Below are 18160 nucleotides of genomic sequence, written 5' to 3' on the forward strand. Positions count from 1 at the left end.
TGGGAACCACTGGTTTAAGATGTAGAGATTAAACTGAGAAGCAAATGAACAGACATTCACTTTTGATTCAGGAAATGCAGCCACATGCCTGCAGTGGCTCAGGCCAGAAACCGGGGGCAGTAGAGCAGCCCTCTCAGCCTGCAACCCACTGCCAAAGAAAAGGGACAGAAGTTCCAAGTCTTTCCCCCTCTCCCTGCTTGAGCAGAGTGGGTGTGGCCAGGCTCCAGCCCCAGCAGATGGACCTGGCTCTTTCCCCCCCGCCCCGAGTAGTCAGGGTGGGGGCAGTCCCTCCCAGGCTGTTGCCTTTCCCCCGCAATGCAGCAGACCTGGCGACTGCTGGCCTATGCCCAGGAGTGCACCCGTATGCACACCATCAGTGCCACCTTCTTCAAGGGGCTCAGGAAGCAGGTACTACCTATGCACTTGCACCCATCCAAATGCATGCACAGACATGCACTGACACACACGCACCACCTCCCTCCCTGGACCCATGAGCAGACACACACAGACACACCCCTCCAGACCCACAGTTAGACACATGCATACAGACATGCATGCACATGCATCCCTCCACACCCATGCTTAGACTCATGCATGCACACACACATCCCCCTCCATACCCACATGCAGATGCACACAAACACTCCCTTCATATGCATGTACATACACACACACACACCTATACACACACTTCCCCCATGCTCCACCACATATTCCCCCCCCACCCCCCACCCCCCAATCCTTGCCCAGCTGGATGAGCAGGCTGACCTGGCTCTTCTCCTGCAGCCATCAGTCTGTCAGCCAGGGTTTGCCTGGGGGACAGTCCCTCCCAGGCTGTTGCCCGCTCTGACCCTGTGTCCTGCCCCACACTCCCACTCCCTCCAGCAGGGAAAAATCTGGCAGGGGCTGCCCCCTCCCGCATCCCCTGCAGCAGACCCAGCTGCAGTCCCCAGCCAGGTTTCCCACCCCCACCCCCTTGTCAGCCAGCCCTCACTGCTTGGGGTAGGGAGCAGAGAGGCAGGGTCAACCCTGTTCTCTGGAGCAGACAGGACAGCCCAGCACAGCCCAAGACTGCAAAGCATGCTGGGAGACTGTGGTTAACTTGAACCAGAAAGAGGCCTGGGACAGAAGTTTCATAAACTGGTTTGACCCAAATCAGTTCAGTCTGATACTACATTCAACCAGTTTTATCTTAAACCAGTTTCAGCCATTTTGAAACTGGTTTCTGTGCACTGAACTTATGTTCTGTTACAGGTTTAAACCAGTTTCTGATCACTTAAACTGGTTTACCTGCAACTTCTGTCCCTAGTCTTATTACCACCAAGGAAATGTAACATTTTCCAGTTTCTAAACTGTAAAATATTGTAACAAGACACTGAACTACTATCACCCTCACAGTTTAAATACAACTTGCCTTTTATTACACAACACATATAAAGCAAGTACAGTGGATATTAAGCTCAGAAATCTGAAATAGAGAAGATGAGGGAAGGTAACAGAGAAAGAGGGATCCTAATTGCCATGTCCACATTTCTTAGCATGATTTACAGCTCAAGCATCTATGATGTGAGCTTAAATTAAAAAAACTAAAAATAAAAAAACTAAAAACAATAACAACTCAGCAGGACAACAAACTTAAGAATTCAGCAAATAGGGAGTATACAAGGTTTCTGAAAGATACCCCTGTTTCTCTCCTGCACTGCTGGGTGCAAGTCTTCTGGAAGGTAAATGCCAGTTGTAGTATTCATATTGTCTTCACTTGAACAATAGACAAATAGCCCTAATTCTGTTCCTTATATCTATATACAAAGCATGCTATAAAAGGCAGGGAAACTGAGGCATGGATAATTACATGAGAAATACCAAAAAAAAGCACCACATTCTTCCACAGGTTCAAACTATCTTCCTTACCTGGATTTGTTAGAAACATCATGCATGGTGTTTGACTGATATTCTAAGACGATATTTTCACATTCACACAGTTGTAAAGGTTTTAAATAACTCCAAATACAGAACCAAACTGCCATCTTGAAAAACTCAGAATTAAGGCCTTAATGTTGAATACAAACCAAAACACTCTGAATATACAAAAATGCTTTAATAAGATAAATGCAAACTTTCAAAGCCAGATTCACCAGTATACTGTGATTGCTTTGTTTGTGTTGCTGGAGATATAAAAAAGTATAAATCAGCCCTCTCGTATTTTCATAAAAATCCTTAAAAAATCCTCTTTACAGGAGAAAAAGCAAGATACCATGTCTTTCTGCATTAGTTGATGAAGAGTCATAGTAAATTATAAATCTTGAAAAAGGTTTCCCTGAACACTTCACATTAAAAAAAAAATTACTTTAAAATATAAGAATTTTTTTTGGTTCTAAGTTTAATTCTGAATTGCAAAATACTCTGTTCTCTAAAGAGATTACTTAAAGTTCACAGAACTAGGAGCAAGTGCTAAACAAGAAAACTCACAACTTTCTATTGATTCTTCTATGTGGTTTCTCCCTGATTTTGGTTACTGAGATAATCCCCAAAGTACTAGGTGAATGTATTCTTTTGAATTTTAGAAAAAAGAACCTCAAATGAATTCTCTCCATTTTATGCAGAAATACATGCAGGTCTATCACAAATGTTGAAATATCAGTGTTTGCTGGAAACCGTACAAACCTTCTCTTTTGTCTTCAACAGCAATCTTCACCTTTGTATCTGTTATATCTTTGAAAGAGGCCAGAAAGAGTACTACATCTCCCTTCTCATTCTTTATGGGAACAATGTCCAATAGGCACCAAAATGAAGACCCTGCAAGGATAGAGAAGGAATTTAGTTCAAACAGCTGCCTTTTTGCAGAAAAAAAATCCTAACTATTAGAGCTTCAACTAATGTAATTCTAACAAAAAAAATCTTATTTAGAAGGTCAGTAGTCAGGAAATCGCAGATGTTCAGCTCATGTAAATCTCTCTGCATCATTGGTCAAAGCACAGTAATGCTGCTTTGTCTGGAAGCAAGACATTAATTTAAATACAAAAATTATCTACCGGGATCATTAATAGAGTTTAATAAAGCTGCTTGCTTCTTTCAAAGCATGTTTTCTCTTGAATTCTCAACTGATGCTGGTGCGTCCTATTTTAATGGAATATACACCATGTTAACTTGACATCTGAAGCTTCCCCGTTTGCTAAGAAATATCTTTGCCCTCAGACTTGATTGATCTTTGCCCTCAGATTAATCATCAGACTTGGCTCGCATCATCAGCCCTTGGCAGAAGACCTGGAATAACAGTCAACTAACTCAAATATATTTAAACTTATCAGAGTTTAATAGAAAGTAAGGTACAGTTACTCAACTCCGAGCTGTTAAATGGAAGCAGGAAGAAAACTCATTAAACCCTGCATCTTATGCAAGATGAGAATTCATAATACCCACATCCTAGTTGTAAAACTTAATGACAATAAAGACCTTCCCTATGAGATGTAACATCACTTAGTAATTTTTTAAAGATACACTTTAAAATATGTCAGATACAACTTTTCCATTTAGTGTCAAATAGCTTTTCACCAGTATAGAATTATGCAGTGTAAATATAAAAGCATTTTTTTCTTATAATGATACATATATGTGATCCTTTGAAAATGTCTGGCAATTTGCTGGACTTATGTAAAATAATTAGAACAGAAACTAACTAACATCTGCATATTGGTATGTTTCAAATGCACTGATATTATACCAAAACTCTGTATCCAAACCCCAAAGCATTTTGGAAAAGTTCAATCCAGTTCCTAACTATTATAAAATTGGAGTAAAGGCCTATGTGCATGTTAGGGTTCATTAACTACTATTGAAACAGCTATTTTATTTATTTATTTTTATTGGTACTGCCTTCATTCAGGACTCCTTACAGCCTCTGTCCCTCCCAGCACCCTACTCATCTGGCATCAGTTTACAGCTCAAAGGCCACTTTCAGTTCTCAGAAAGCTTTTACTAGAAGAGGCAACAGATTAATGGTAGTTGCTTTTGGTCTTCCAACCACTGTCCCACTAAATCCCTCTCTTCTGAGCTTTGCAGCTTAAGAAATGGAACTGGATAAGTTTGATCGCAATTCAAGTTTCTAATTTAAATGTGAAAGCTACTTGACTGTCCACTGAGAGAGGTCATTGAGCATAAGAGGTGAAGCAACAGTTTCCCCTTAAAGCTTCATCATAGCTGGAATCCCAAAGTGATGTTTTGATGGGAAATCACCTGTTTCTTTCCCCAACCCATTCTTAAGAGGCAGGTGAACAACTTTTAGATTAAAAGGTAGCTTAACTTCCAGTTGGGATAAGGCTCTCAATTCACTTTCTTAAAACTGCACTGTTTACAAATGTAGAGACAGGGAAAGTAAGGAGAGCTGGTAAAGAAAACTTTGGCACAGAAAGCAGACTAAGTCTATAAAAGGCTTAAGCTTCTTCATTTTGAAATTTTAAAGCAGTGGTTCTCAAAATTATACTCATGGTACCCCTTGTCAGACTCAAGACATTCCTCCATAACTTCTGTAAATTGAGTAGCACCTAATTTAAAAAATGAATTTATTTATTACAAGGTTTGTCTCCTTGCAAAAAGGTCAGGCAACTACTGGTGGGGGACCAGCCAGACAGGGAGCACCCAAGCCACTCAGGGAGCCCCAGCACCTTGGTTGAGAATCACTGTTCTAAATAGAGAGTACAAGCAGAAATACCTACAGCAGAGACCGCACAAGGGAGAAATGAGGAACAAAACATTTTTGCCATCTTCTTTACTCATTTTCATTTCACAAAATTTCCTCCACTCAGTTGTTGAAATCAGCTTACCTCCTTTATGAAAACCTTTGGGAAAAAAATCCTCCTGCAGCTACTGCTTCTCATTCATATAATATAAAGCAACCAAGCCATCAATCTTGATTGGCATATCCAAAGCACAGAAGCATTAGTAAAAAGTTATAGTTTTCTGATTAAAACAGAATTATAAGTCTCTAAAGAATACTGCTATAACTCACATGAGCTGGCCAAATTCCAGCTCATGAAATTACATTCTGTCTAGCTAAATCTTGTTGCAGTTTCAATTGGCATGGTATTATTCTTTGCTTCTCCTGCTAAACTGTTACTTATGACAGCTGTGCTGTTTAAAAGACTTTTGTAATCCACTCCAGATACAGCTGCTTTTTTCTCACCTTTCCATTGCTGTATGCTTTTCATGAAAAAAGGAGTGACAAAAGAAGCCATTAAGGAACTGGCTTATTGGCAGAAAAAGTTACAAGCATCAGTTATACTTTTAAGTCTGGTAATTCATTCTACAAATGCATTCAGTAAGTGTCTGAAATGATGGATTTAATTGATTTCCCTGCATCAGTGTCACAGAAACTCCCAGTCCTTAAGCAAACATTTCAAATATATAGAAATACTTTAAATATTTCATATTGTATAACACTTATTTTTATTAAAATGGCAGCATTATAATGAATTCAGTAAGTGAATAAGTGTCACCAACTTGGCTCAGCAAGTTCATGCCATGTTTGAATATTATTTCTTTTAGTTACATTATTTTCTCAGTATTTTGAATGAACACGACAAACAAGAACTACTATGACCATCAAACTAAAACAGACATATATCATATTTTTTTTACACAAGGAGCTGCCAGTTACCTTGAATGAAGAAACTGCAGGTACTGTGATTAGTAATAGACTAGACAAGCTTTCAACTAATGTCTGCCAGTTTCAAATCTGTACCTAATTAGTAATTAACTCTTTAGTTAGCAGTTTTAGCAAAAAGGGCCTTGAATGAGTGGCTGTGGAGAGCAAACTATCTCCACACCTCCAGGTGATTTTCTCTACATTAGTGTTGAGACAGATCAGCAGGTGGAACCACTTTTTGTGGAAAAGGGCAGGGCTTTCAATGTGTTCAAAGCTTCATGGGGGCAGATATGCTGACCCAGTGCAATCCATTATGCGCCATTTGCACACTGAAAAGCCCTATCACACAATGCCACTGGCAAAAGTAGAAGCTCTTACTTGTCAAATAAATACTGTCTGATAGTACTGTTATTCTTTAGAGAGAGCTCATTTGTGGAAGAGGAATTCCTTTTCTGCTTCAGCTAGTGAATACAAAGGGCATTGCCATTGTCAACAATCCTGTCTCAAAGAGCTATCCCTTGGAGTTTTATTTTATGGCTCTCTTCATTGCCCAGAGCTATCATTCTTCCAGAAAGATTCCTTTCTTTCTTGTACAGTAAGAACTGAAGGTTGAAAATATATTTTAAAATCCTCGGGGCTGATAATGGCACATTACACGAAAAGAACGGAAAGGCTGAACAAAGGAAGAAACTCATAATAAAGCAATCCAACTAGCCCATTTTTTTCTAGAAGAGAAGGCTACTTCATTATTTTATCATTCAAAGCTGATTCTACATATCTCCCTGTCACTCTGCCAAAATGAGGCATGAGCTGCCTTCATCTAGAAGCCTCTGCACAAACTCTGTTATTAACCCTTTTAGGAAAAAAACATACAAAAACCTTTTTTTTTTTTAAAGTGAAGCTTAAATGATACCATACCCTTGAAATGCCAACCTTAAGAGTCAGATATTGTTGTTTTTATAACATGATGTAACCCAGGGGTGGGCAAAATGTGGCCCACGGGCCAGATGTGGCCTGCCAGGCCATTTTGTCTGGCACATGGGTCCCCTAAAAAATTTAGAAAATTAATATTTATCTGCCCCAGCTGCCTGTTGCGCAGCCCCTGATGGCTTGCCAAAACTCAGTAAGCAGCCCCCCGCCCGAAATTGCCCACCCTTGATGTAACCCCTCTGAGAGGTGTTTGTGGGCAAGGCTGGATTAAGACAGAGGATAAGAGAGTACAACATATTTGTGTTCCATACAAAGCACGAAGCAAACAATAACCTGGCTTTTTAAAAAAAAATAGGTTGCAAAGCCAAAAGTTAGGAAATGCCAGATTTATTGATGCCTATGCAACCCTAATATGGTGCTCTCTGTGTATCCATCCTGCATTCCAAAAATGTGGCAAAAACAGTATGTGATCAAATTCAAGATAATATGCGTATGTACAAGAGAGAAAATCAGTCTCAAAAGCAAGCATAAGTCTGGCACACTTCCTAATGTTCTAATGCTAGGTTTAGCACACTAAGTGGTCTTTTACCATAGCTGTTTTTATACATAAGATTTCCTAAGTTGTTTATAAAGGACAATGAAAACCACAGATTTTATTGTGTGGCTCTTCAACAGCCATCCAGTCATGCATTATCATGAGAGCTTAACCCTGAACCTTCATGACTGAAGCATAGACTTCTGCAACTTGAGGTACAGGACTAAACTACATGACCTAGAATCAGAAGAACCTTAATGGGTCCAGGGCATTTCTGGAGAGGTCCCAGGATGGCTGTCTCTTTTCCCCAGCTTAGTAGGTCTATGCCAGGTGTAGCAGTAGTGTTTAGGAGAGATATTGGAGGTGGAAATTCAGATCATCTCTGTTGCCCACACAGCCCACTGCTCTTGTGATGGTAACATGGGCGGTTATGTGGAAAGTTTTGTGTTTTTTGACAAGGTGCCAGAATTTTCCTGAGGAAACGTAGGTGTGAGAAAGGAAATAATGATTTTTAACAGTTTACAGCCAACTCAGCTAAATCTGTGGACATGCCTGCTGCTACCTTGTCTAAAGCCAGTTTTCCCTTGCTGAATACAAAAGCCCTGTTGCAAATGATAGAGGTGTTAGTATTTCTCACAAAAAATCCCCAGCTTTTATAATGGAAGTATTATGCAAACTGGATAAAGGTGTTGCTACCAGGTCTTCCCATTATTTATAAAATAGTTAATAAAGTGCTGGTGAACAGCACTCAAGAATGCTTCCAGAGGTTTTATGGACCAATAAAACTTGTGCCTTGCAAATGGATTTCTTTGCTGCTTTTAAACAATCCATATAGGCTGATTTAAAAAACCCTCTCTCACAGAGCCAAATAATGAAGCAGCATCTCATCTTGAATTTAAAAAATAAATCTCACACATGAATCCAAAACAATGATTGAATCAAATACTTTTCCAAGTGTGGAAAAAGCAAACAACAAAGACTGTAAAGGTTATGGAATGCCAGATTTATCTTAGCTGTGAAACAGTTGAGATGGACAAAGCTCTAAAGCAGAGGTGTCAAACTTATGCCCCCCCCCCTCCCTCCCAGCTGAATCTGGCCCATGTAGTTATGTTGTCTGGCCCCTTGAGCTCCCAGAGGGGCCAGGAATTTGGGGAGTGGAAGTAAGGTCGACCCCCAGATTCCCAAGCACAGAGTCCCCTTGGCAATATATGTTGGTGCTAGAGGTGACTGACAGCTGCATTAACCTCTGCACCACCACTTGCCCTACCACCTTTAGGCACGTCCACACATACAGGAGGGTGCACTTGCAGCAGCTCAAATAGAAGCAGTGCAAATTTGAGCCGGGGCTTTTTGCCTCAGCGCATGTGCCCAGACATGCACTTTGGTGTGGGGCAAATTGTGCCACTTGGAGCAAAATAACCCTGCCTCGCTCCTCCTGGATCTGCCGCCAGGGGGAACTGGAGGCTGAGGCCAGCACCTGTGCCGGCCCCAGCAGTATAAAAACCTGCCCTGGCAAGTAGCTCAGGGCTACTCACTCTCAGGAGCTTCTGGGGGTCAGCCAATTGGTACCTGAGGACACTATTCCTTGTGCCAGCTGGACTGCTGAAGCAGCAGTGAGAGTCCCCTGCGCCCTCTATCCGCTGCAGAAGTCTGGCAGTGGGGGCTGCTGCCTGTTTGTGACCTGCTGCACACCTGCAACAGCATGTGGCCCCAAGGCTGCATGCCTGCCAGACCCAGATGGGGTCTGCACAGCCATTAGAGGCATCTACACCACTGGGCCAGCTGCCGGTGGGCTGTGGCTGCACAGTTGGTTTTTGTGCAGCACTATTGATATGTGTGCCACTGCCCAGCCACCTGGGCAGCTATCGCCCAGAAGGTATTCTCAGTGTGGTGGCCTACTTTGAACTGTCAAAGTATGTCCTCCTGACCCCAAATGGCCAGGAGGTCAGCCATCTCCAGCTGGGTCCTGGGTGCCAGCTCTGAGCAGGCTCCTCTCCCTGGGTCCTGCCACTTGCCTCACTAGCAGGAATTCTGGTGTTCCCTATTTAAAAACTGCAAAATCCCTGATAAAAAAAATTACAAAGCCACTCTTTAAGATACCCCCAAATCCATGTTCTTCCACAAGTAAAACAAAAGACCACTAGACATATATATATACACACACATACAGAGAGAGAGATTGAGAGAGAGAGAGAGAGAGAGAGAGAGATCAAATCAGTTGGGCAATGTTTTATTGATATATTTACAATTTTAAAGCAATTTGGAAACCTACCAGTGCCTCAATCATTGTAATAAAATACATTCTAAATATCTATACAGTTTGGCATTGATTTTTGGCTTCTTTGTCATAGAAAAATCAGAGCCATCCCTACTCCCTTTGCTCACCATGATGTGCAGAACTGAGCAGCACTGATATGCCAGTGCCCTGCCCCTGCCCTTGCCCCTCACTCTCAACCCAAAGCCCGCCCCCCACCCCAGTCCCCTCACTCCTGACTCACAAGGCCCAGTATGTGGGTGAGGGGTTTGTGGGGGTTGCTTGGGGGTGTGGGGTTTGTGGGTGGATTATGGGGGGACTGTGGGTGTGAGGGGGTGCATGAGGGGGTCTGCTTAGGAGGGGTGGGTCCCCTACCCCCACAGGGCACAGCACCCCACACACAGCTAATGAACTGCCCCCCCACAGGGCCACAGCCCCCCAATAGGGCTACAGCCCCTCAATAGGAGCCAAAGTACCCCCACAGGGCCACATGCCCCCCTGCAGGGGCTACTGTCTGGCAGCTTGGGGCCACTTGGGCTGTGTGGTGCCAGGCTCCAGGTAACACCTGGAGTGGCCCCAAGCTGCCAGACAGTGCATGGTGCCACGTGGCGCCCTGTCAAGCTGGGCTGCACCCGCATGATGTGGCAGTGGCAGCACAGGTGCCAGGTGACTGGGGCTGATCCCCACTGCCCGGGGGGGCAGCCTCTGCCATGAGGCCCCAGCAGCTCCGACAGCCACTGCTACTACTGGTGAATGCATGCTCAGCCAGCGTGCTTCAGCACCAGGGCAAGGGCCAGCCATAAAGATGCTCTGGCTGGCTACCAGAGTGCCTCTGTGGAGGACCCGAGCTTCCGGTTGCCTCAGGGCATGGTTTGGGACCATGTCCTACCCTGCTTCTTTCACTGAGGTTTTATTTTGGTATCTGGATATCCAGGTACCAAATTTTGCCTCTGCACAGCAAATATGCAGTGTGGAGAATGTTTTTTTGTTTCTGCATGTGCGTCTTGCAGTATCTCAAAGGGGTTTGAGACACTGCAAGAGGCACATGCACATTCATCTGGAAGCACCCTTTCTGGCTTTGCAACCTTAATTTTCTTTTAATGTAGTTTTCTGTATGCACAATACAATATGTTGCTAGTCCAGTTTATGTCGTATTTTTTCTATGTGGTAAATGATTTATGAACTCTGCAATTTAAAGAGCAGTATTCATCTACATCAACATTCTTATTTTATTTATTCAGGTTTCCATTTTCTGCCTTCACAAAGTTAAAGCTATGTTGCAATTATAAAACTCCTAGGTTTAAAATCCTTCAATTACACTTGAAAGTTCACCAAGCAAAAGCAGAGAAGCTAAGCAGCCCCAGTCACAGCCATGTGACTTTCTTCATTATCCTTATGTGCATGACTTACTTTTACTCTGCTCTAATTTCCTCTTCCTGTCTTCAACCAGATTAAAGACAACTCCATTTAAGAGATAGTAACCTCTCTGATGTCATAAATCTACCAGGTTATATTTCCAACAACTAGCAAAACACCCATCAGGTTTTTCATTTAGGGATTGATGCAAAACCCACTGAAGTCAAAGGAAAAAATACTATTGAACTAAACAAACTTCAGATCATATTGCAAACATCAGTCATCTGCAATTTCCCCAATTATTTTCTAAGGGCATTAAATTGTGCTGATAATTGCATTAATGGTGCCAAATTGACACACTGGGCCCTGCTAGAGCATCAGGAGGCTTATTCAGTGTCAAAACTCTATTTTAATGTCATGAAGACTTCATAATCTTTTTTTCTAGCTATAATACTTAGTGACTGTTGTCATTCTAATGATATAATTATTTTTTCTAGTGTGCTGTACTTTAATAAACAAACAAAACAGGGTTATTCCATGTTTTCTCTTAGTTAACTATCTTGTATGAGAAATCTAGTTAAAATGTAGAGTAAAGCTAGTTAATATGTGCAGGAATGGGCTCCACAATTTAATAAGGACATGGAGAAGTTAGAGGTGGGAGACAACAAGCCATATAATCAGAGGCTGAAGAAAACAGGTACATTCACCTTACAGAGAAGGCACTTAAGAGTGGATATGACAGCAGTCTTCAAATATCTGAAGGACTGACATAAAGAAAAGGGAGAACACTTTTTTTCACTTGCTGCAGTGAGCAGGACACAGACCATTGAATTGAAGTTGCAGCAAAGTAGGTCTAGACGGGATATAAGGAAAAAAATCTTCACCATTAGAACAGTAAGGTAGTGAAATAGACTGACTAGGGAAGTTGTGGAATCTGCATCATTGAAGTGTTCTGGATAAGCATTGGTCAGGGATCATCTTTGAGTAGCTATCTATTCAAGTGGTATTTCCTATGCTATTGCACTTTGTTGGTTGTTGTCAAGAAGGTGGTCTATCCTATATTCAGCTAGAAGTTTCAGAATGAGCTTAACTAAATATTCACATAAGTTGACTGTTCTTTCAAGCACCATTCTTTGAAGCCTCCTTTTGAAAGTGAATTAAAACAGACTCAGTGCTAGTTGGTTTTACTTAAAATAATAGTGAATACTGACTAGTCCACTTCTTTCCCACAGATTAGTGTTTCCATTTATCTTTTTAATATTTTGACTCAAGGCATAGATTATCCTTAGATTGCATGACAATCTGGCGATTTTTAACTCATCCCATTTCTCTCAGACAACAGCCAAGATGAAAGGTCTGATAGAGTTTGGAAACTTTTGTATATATTGTAGTCTCACTCCTATTAAAATTGGAGTAAAACTAGTATTTTTGAAACATCAGGCACCTTATTTAAATATTTTGTTATTTAAGGTTATTTAAAGTTACCTTTTGTTATTTAGGTCTTAGTGGGTGGATTAGTTGCCCTCTCTGGTGTTGAAAAACTTTATGTCAGGAATATAACTTGCTAGATTGCTTATGGTTAGCTTGATTTTTAATGACATTTTCATTAGTTTGAAAAAGGAACAGTTTTTATATTTTTATGTCTATTAATTTTATTGAGTTATTTTTCTATTGATATTCATCAAGAGTTATAATCAAATTTAAAAGTTTGTCAGCAAGCACACATTATCAGGCTTTTCATTTGCATATGATATTGTGCCATTTGACACTTTTGTCGAAAGAAGGTCTTGACACCTTTGTGGAAGGAAGGTCTTAAAGATAGATTCTGATAAAGAGTCATTTTCATTGAAAATGTGATTTGGCCTTGATATCATCACCCTTTCTGAAAAGTTATGTTTATAGCACAGGGATGTATAGCGTTATGTAATTCCTCAGCATGTGCTGTAAAAGAGGATTAATCCTCCTAGTTCTCCATGTGAATCTACATGAGCACATGCTGTACACAGATTTTCAGCCTTCTCATTGAAGAGAATTATAGTAACCCCCATCAGCAACTAAGTAATAGATTTTAACCTTTTCATTACTTAAATTCCTATAAAAGCACACAAGGTTGCTCACTAGTCTGGGCCAAATCTCCTACCTGTACTAAATGGAAAGGTTAGGATGTGTTAATTTCTGAGAGGTATAAAAAGAAAGACTTCTCATAGTATCAGGCAAAAGGCTGTAGAGCACTATTAGATGTGCTCTGTGGCTGCCAAAACCATCCAGTCTATACTCCTTATTGATGTAATGACAGGGGTAATGTTTGACCTAGGATTCTCAGGGTATCCCTGGTGAAAATTTTCAATCTGCTTGACCTTGAAGGAAGGCACTTTGTGCCTGAAAGCTTGTCTAAGATCTCTCCAAACTTTATAGTTGGTCCAATAAAAAATATCAATGTAAAACCTTACTTCTCTCTTGACCACCATGGCTACAACAACATTCTGATCCTTCAATCAGATTAGGCACATAGGGCACATGCCAAATATCTGCTCTAACATAGAATATGTTGGAGCAGACTCAATTAACCCACTCTACAAGCTTTAGTTAAAGTGCCCCCACCACCATTTTGAAGTTTGGAATGCTGAATACAGGAGATGCTGCAAGTTCTTTAATTAGAGTGGCTCCTGAGAGCCACTCTAATTTAAAGTGCCTTCCACCCATCCTGGAGAACATATAAAGATGCCCATAGATGACAAGTAATTGTTCATGGAAATCTCTTAACTGTCTTTACAGTGTGAGTTTGTAAGAATTGAACACAAATGGGTAGAGCAGATTTTTTGGATCAAGTTTCTGTGATGGTACACCTCCACTCAGAATTAAACAAGTCTGTCTGGACTATTATGGGCCCTGCTGAATCTGAGTGTACCAGAATACATATTGGGGCTCACACTTCCTTTAAAAGGTTACAGAAAGACTGGACTGGACTATGACTATGTGAACTTGGCATTTTTTTTCAGAGAGGACAATCATTGAAGACACCAGTTTTGAGAAATTTTACAAATCCAAATTTTGCAAATTAAACCAATCACTGGATTTCATGCACATTTCTTGAAGCCAACCAATCTATGATTGTACATACCTTTTGGATGTCCATAATCACACCACATGATTAGGAACCTACCTAACTCATGGTGAGAGAAAGCAATTTTTGTGGCTTGGTCACAACCCAAAGAACTGATTGTGCAGTCATTTCATGGCAGCCCTGCCCCTTGGCACTGATTGGTGGAGAGGCACTGATTGTTGGGATGGCTGCCATCTTGGCTGCTGCCCTTCATGCCACCCCACCATCTGGCACCTTTTCTTCCTGAATTTTCATTACTTTTTTTTTGGTTGATTTCCTGGGAAATTGCAGCAAATGCCATTTTTTACAGAGATCACCATTTTTCACAGTCTATAGGAAAATCATGAAACCACGATTTAAATAGGTCCCTACAGGTAATTATGGATAGTTAAACACATTTTTCCAACAGTTCATGTGTAGGATATAGCCAGGATATAGCCCTAATAAACTAAGATGGAGTAGAACATACTTGAAAACACTGTTTAAAAATTCTGTAAAGCAGTTTGGATAGTTGAGAGACTGAAAGTCATCAGTAAAGGCTCAAAATTACCATACCGAACACAGAATGAATTTTTCCATATCAACCTTGAAAATGCAAACCAAATACAAAGCAATATAGATATACTAGGCTCAGTGAATATTTTTGTGGAATATTTTTGTGGAATGCTTTCAAGCTGCTCATTGATCAAAAGCAAAGATGTTCATTTTTAACAGCAATTTTATTTAAAGCCTGGTAATTAAGATAACAATACATGGAACCATCTTTATTTTTGTCAAATAAAATTAGAGACCGAGCTGGGGACATTGATGAGTGGGTGAAAATCTTTGTAAAATCTGCCAAACTGCCAAACTGAAAATCTTTGTAAAATTTTCCTGAAGGTTTTCCTAATGAGTATTGTTCAGTTTGTCCAAACAGAAGCTTGGCTTCTGATTGGAGACCACAAGAACAGTTCCTGAGTCCATGTGGGCAGCACAAATGTTAGCATTATTTTTGTTTAATACATCAGTTTGGTTTTAGAATTTTACTAGGAATTGCTGGAAAAGATCTGTTAGATTTGATTCATTTACAAACATAACGTGAAGATTGAATGAGTGTGTGTACCATGATTATTGCCCAGATCAGGATGATCTAGTTTGGCATGGTCATAGGGCGCACACTATAGGGGTGCCTCCCCAAGGATCTTTCTCAGCCATATGGGCTCTGTACAGCCCTCTGTCCTCCTGGATAACACTGGCAGTGTACTCCCCTGGGCAGCACTAGTGGCTCATTGCCCCCCTGCCTCCTCAGTGAGGGCTGATGGCATGTGACCTCCCTTTTCCCACTGTGTAGGCTTCTCCTCCTCTCCCAAGGCCTCCCGCACCATGGAGCAGCAGGAGAGGCAGCTGCAAGTGCCTATAGGCCTCATGTTAACTGCTGCAAGTTGGACAGTCCCTGACTAGATTATGGCCACAAAGGTGCATTTTGATCATTACATCAGTATTGGCCAAGATCTGTTATGAACAATGTGCTATCAGTTATTTGGTAACATTTTTCAAATCAACAATTGTCAATAAATTATATTTTTTGTGTTTTCTATTAAATAAATAGGTCATGTAACAAAAGCCAAGAAATATCACCATCAGGAAATGCAGCAAGTGGTCTAGATTCAACTGCATTTAATAGTGGTGCTCAATCATGACTTCTGGAGGAATGGCAACTGGAGTAATGAAAGCATGGTATCATAAATAGATTCAATAAAATCAGGAGTTGGCTTGTTTTGGATTTATAGGGTGGTGCACGTTTTATATCCATGCAGTTATGGGAAACACCAAAATTGACAAATGCAAATTACATGTTTGGTATCAGGAATCATAGGTTGATAAAGATTAATCAAACCTATATGTGTTGATGGTGTCTGATTGGGGGGAGGGGGATGCAGGTTAATAAATAAAGAGCTGTAATTGTTTAATTAGATAGCAGTGCATGCCAAATCCAAACTCTTCTAATGGAACTGGTACTGAAGTGTCCTGAAACAGTCTTGGGTTTGTTTTTCAGTGCACAAATAGCAGCAAATTGGCCAAGCCCACCATGATATAGATAGAAGACATTTTGACAGCAAGGATTTTCCTCCTGATTTTGAAGTAATTTCAAGTTACATTGACTTCCATCAATTGAGAAAAGGATTAACTCACTGGACCTGTTGAAATGTCATCAAGTAAGGACGAGTCTGCTAAGATAATATCTTCCCCTCTTTCTGTCATTCAGATGATTATCAATTGCATAAACAAGTCAATAAAGGAATTCAATTATTGCTGCTTCCACATGAATCAGAGTATGCTTGATGTCATCATTCAACTACTGACAGAATATTGAGGTATCAAAAATGCTTGATATGTGCTAAAGCTGGCTAGCGATCTTATTCCAGAGATGAGACTGGAAAAAAACAGATTGAGAAAGTGAAAAAAAAATTGTCAAAGGCTGGATTGATGAAGTAGTTGTGACCCTCAATTGACTTTCTATTGATGTAGGCTGATTATAAGCTCTGGTTTGGTTGGTGGATTGTTCATAGGTACAGCAAAAAAGGTAAATGGAAACTGTGAGGTATTTGTCTGGTGTCATCAAATTTATCCAGCAACAGGAATGTGAGATCCTAATTTGGTTCTATTGGAAATAATGAGTCTGACACTTGCTCCTGGAAAGCAGCCTTCTGCACCAATAGCTGAGTGACTTGGTTCTGGATTCTTTGTATTACATTCAGTATGTCATCCAGTGGTATGTAAACATTTTACATTTCTCAAAGCAGGAATGAGCCATGGGTGTGGCTGAGTTGCTCATGAGCACTGATAATCTTATAATCATTGCATCAAACTATCAGGAATAAAAAATTATTTAGAAACATGCCATGTAACAGGCAAAAAAGAAAAGATGCACAAAAACCAGAAACATCATTAGCCAGTAATGAGAGCTCATCAAAAATAAGATGACATGCATAGTTTTCAGCAACTGATCACCGCAAACCTATCTGTAAATCGCGTGTGTGTGTGTGTGTGTGTATAAATATCAGTAAGGTGTAAACACTGATATAAACAAGAAAAGGCCTTTTACTCTATATAACAATGCAATCAGCCATAGGCAAATTCACATATTGTTTTGATTATTTACTATTATAGTGCAGAAAAAATCCATTCACTGGATTATGTCAGTATTAAATAATGTTGCTGTGTAATGTAGTTAGCAGCTTGATTCTGATAATATTAGAACATGGTGTCAACACCATCAATTAGTCACAAACAGATTTGTTGAAATCTCATTAAGTGGTAGCAAAGAAAACATGAATATTTCAAAACATGTTGCTCATAGACCATTTTCTTACCATTTGTATTTTTTAAATTGATATTTGCCCCCTTGGTTTCTTATTCTTATAAAGTACTACTTCACCACTTCATTCAGGGAGTTTAATGTGACTGGAACTGTTCTGAAAATCTGTCCTTTACTGGGGCCTTTAGGTGTTAGGTTAATAAAACAGCCAGTGCTCATGAGCAACTTGGGTCAACTGTTTGGCAAAATGGAGCTGAGGATAAAGTATCTGTTATTGGCAACTTAACAGAGCTGAGGATAAAGTATTATATTGGTGATCTGTTATTGGCTAACAGCATGCAACAGGGTACGGCAGGATTCCTCTGTCATCAGAAAATTCCTTCTTACCCACTGACACAATATATACATTTGTAAATGAGAGAATTTTTTTTCAAATAAAAGTTAGCAGGGTACCAATGAGCTGGGATGTTGAATAAATCAATAGGAAACAAATAAATAGGACAAATCAATGGGAAAGGTGATTAAGGCAGCTTGATACATTTAAGGAAATGAACTACCATTCCCAAGACAGCCTTCTTAGACACACCTGATTCAAAATAATGAAGTATTTCAGCCAAACAAAGAAAAGACTTAGATTATTCAGGATTTTTTTGAAAAACTGAAATTTTCTGGAATTAAAAAAAAAAATTCTCTCAGAAACAGTTTACAAAAATTTTGATTACTCCTGGCAGGGAACTATCCAGATACTATTCGTGGAGCGTTGGCCACCCTGGGGCCATTTATTTCACTGCATTTGCAACAGGTAATACACTATAGGACTTAAACTAGTGTTACCTAATAGTGTCATTGCTGATTATCATCATAGAAGGTAAATCTGACTTAAACTTCCCAATGAGTTGCCCAATTCAGCCAATTTTATTTTAAGTAGCAAACAGTATTTTTATAAGAGGCCTGTTTCAGAGTTGCTAGGTTTCTCTTTTGTCAGTTTTAAATTTGACACTCATTTTACTCACTTTAAATAACCTTACACCCTTAGAAGTCCC

At 40.3% G+C, this 18160-nt stretch overlaps 1 protein-coding gene across 1 annotated transcript in view; it reads right to left on the bottom strand.

The window, feature by feature from the left end:
- Window positions 1-18160, bottom strand: part of KCNH8 (potassium voltage-gated channel subfamily H member 8) — a 251936-nt gene that overhangs the window by 213413 nt on the left and 20363 nt on the right. The window contains exon 3 of the mRNA XM_059729358.1: window positions 2665-2796. Coding sequence (XP_059585341.1) covers window positions 2665-2796 — 132 coding nt within the window. The remainder of the gene's footprint in view (window positions 1-2664; window positions 2797-18160) is intronic.

Source organism: Alligator mississippiensis, chromosome 5 (assembly GCF_030867095.1).
Source record: "Alligator mississippiensis isolate rAllMis1 chromosome 5, rAllMis1, whole genome shotgun sequence".
NCBI classification, from domain to species: domain Eukaryota; kingdom Metazoa; phylum Chordata; order Crocodylia; family Alligatoridae; genus Alligator; species Alligator mississippiensis.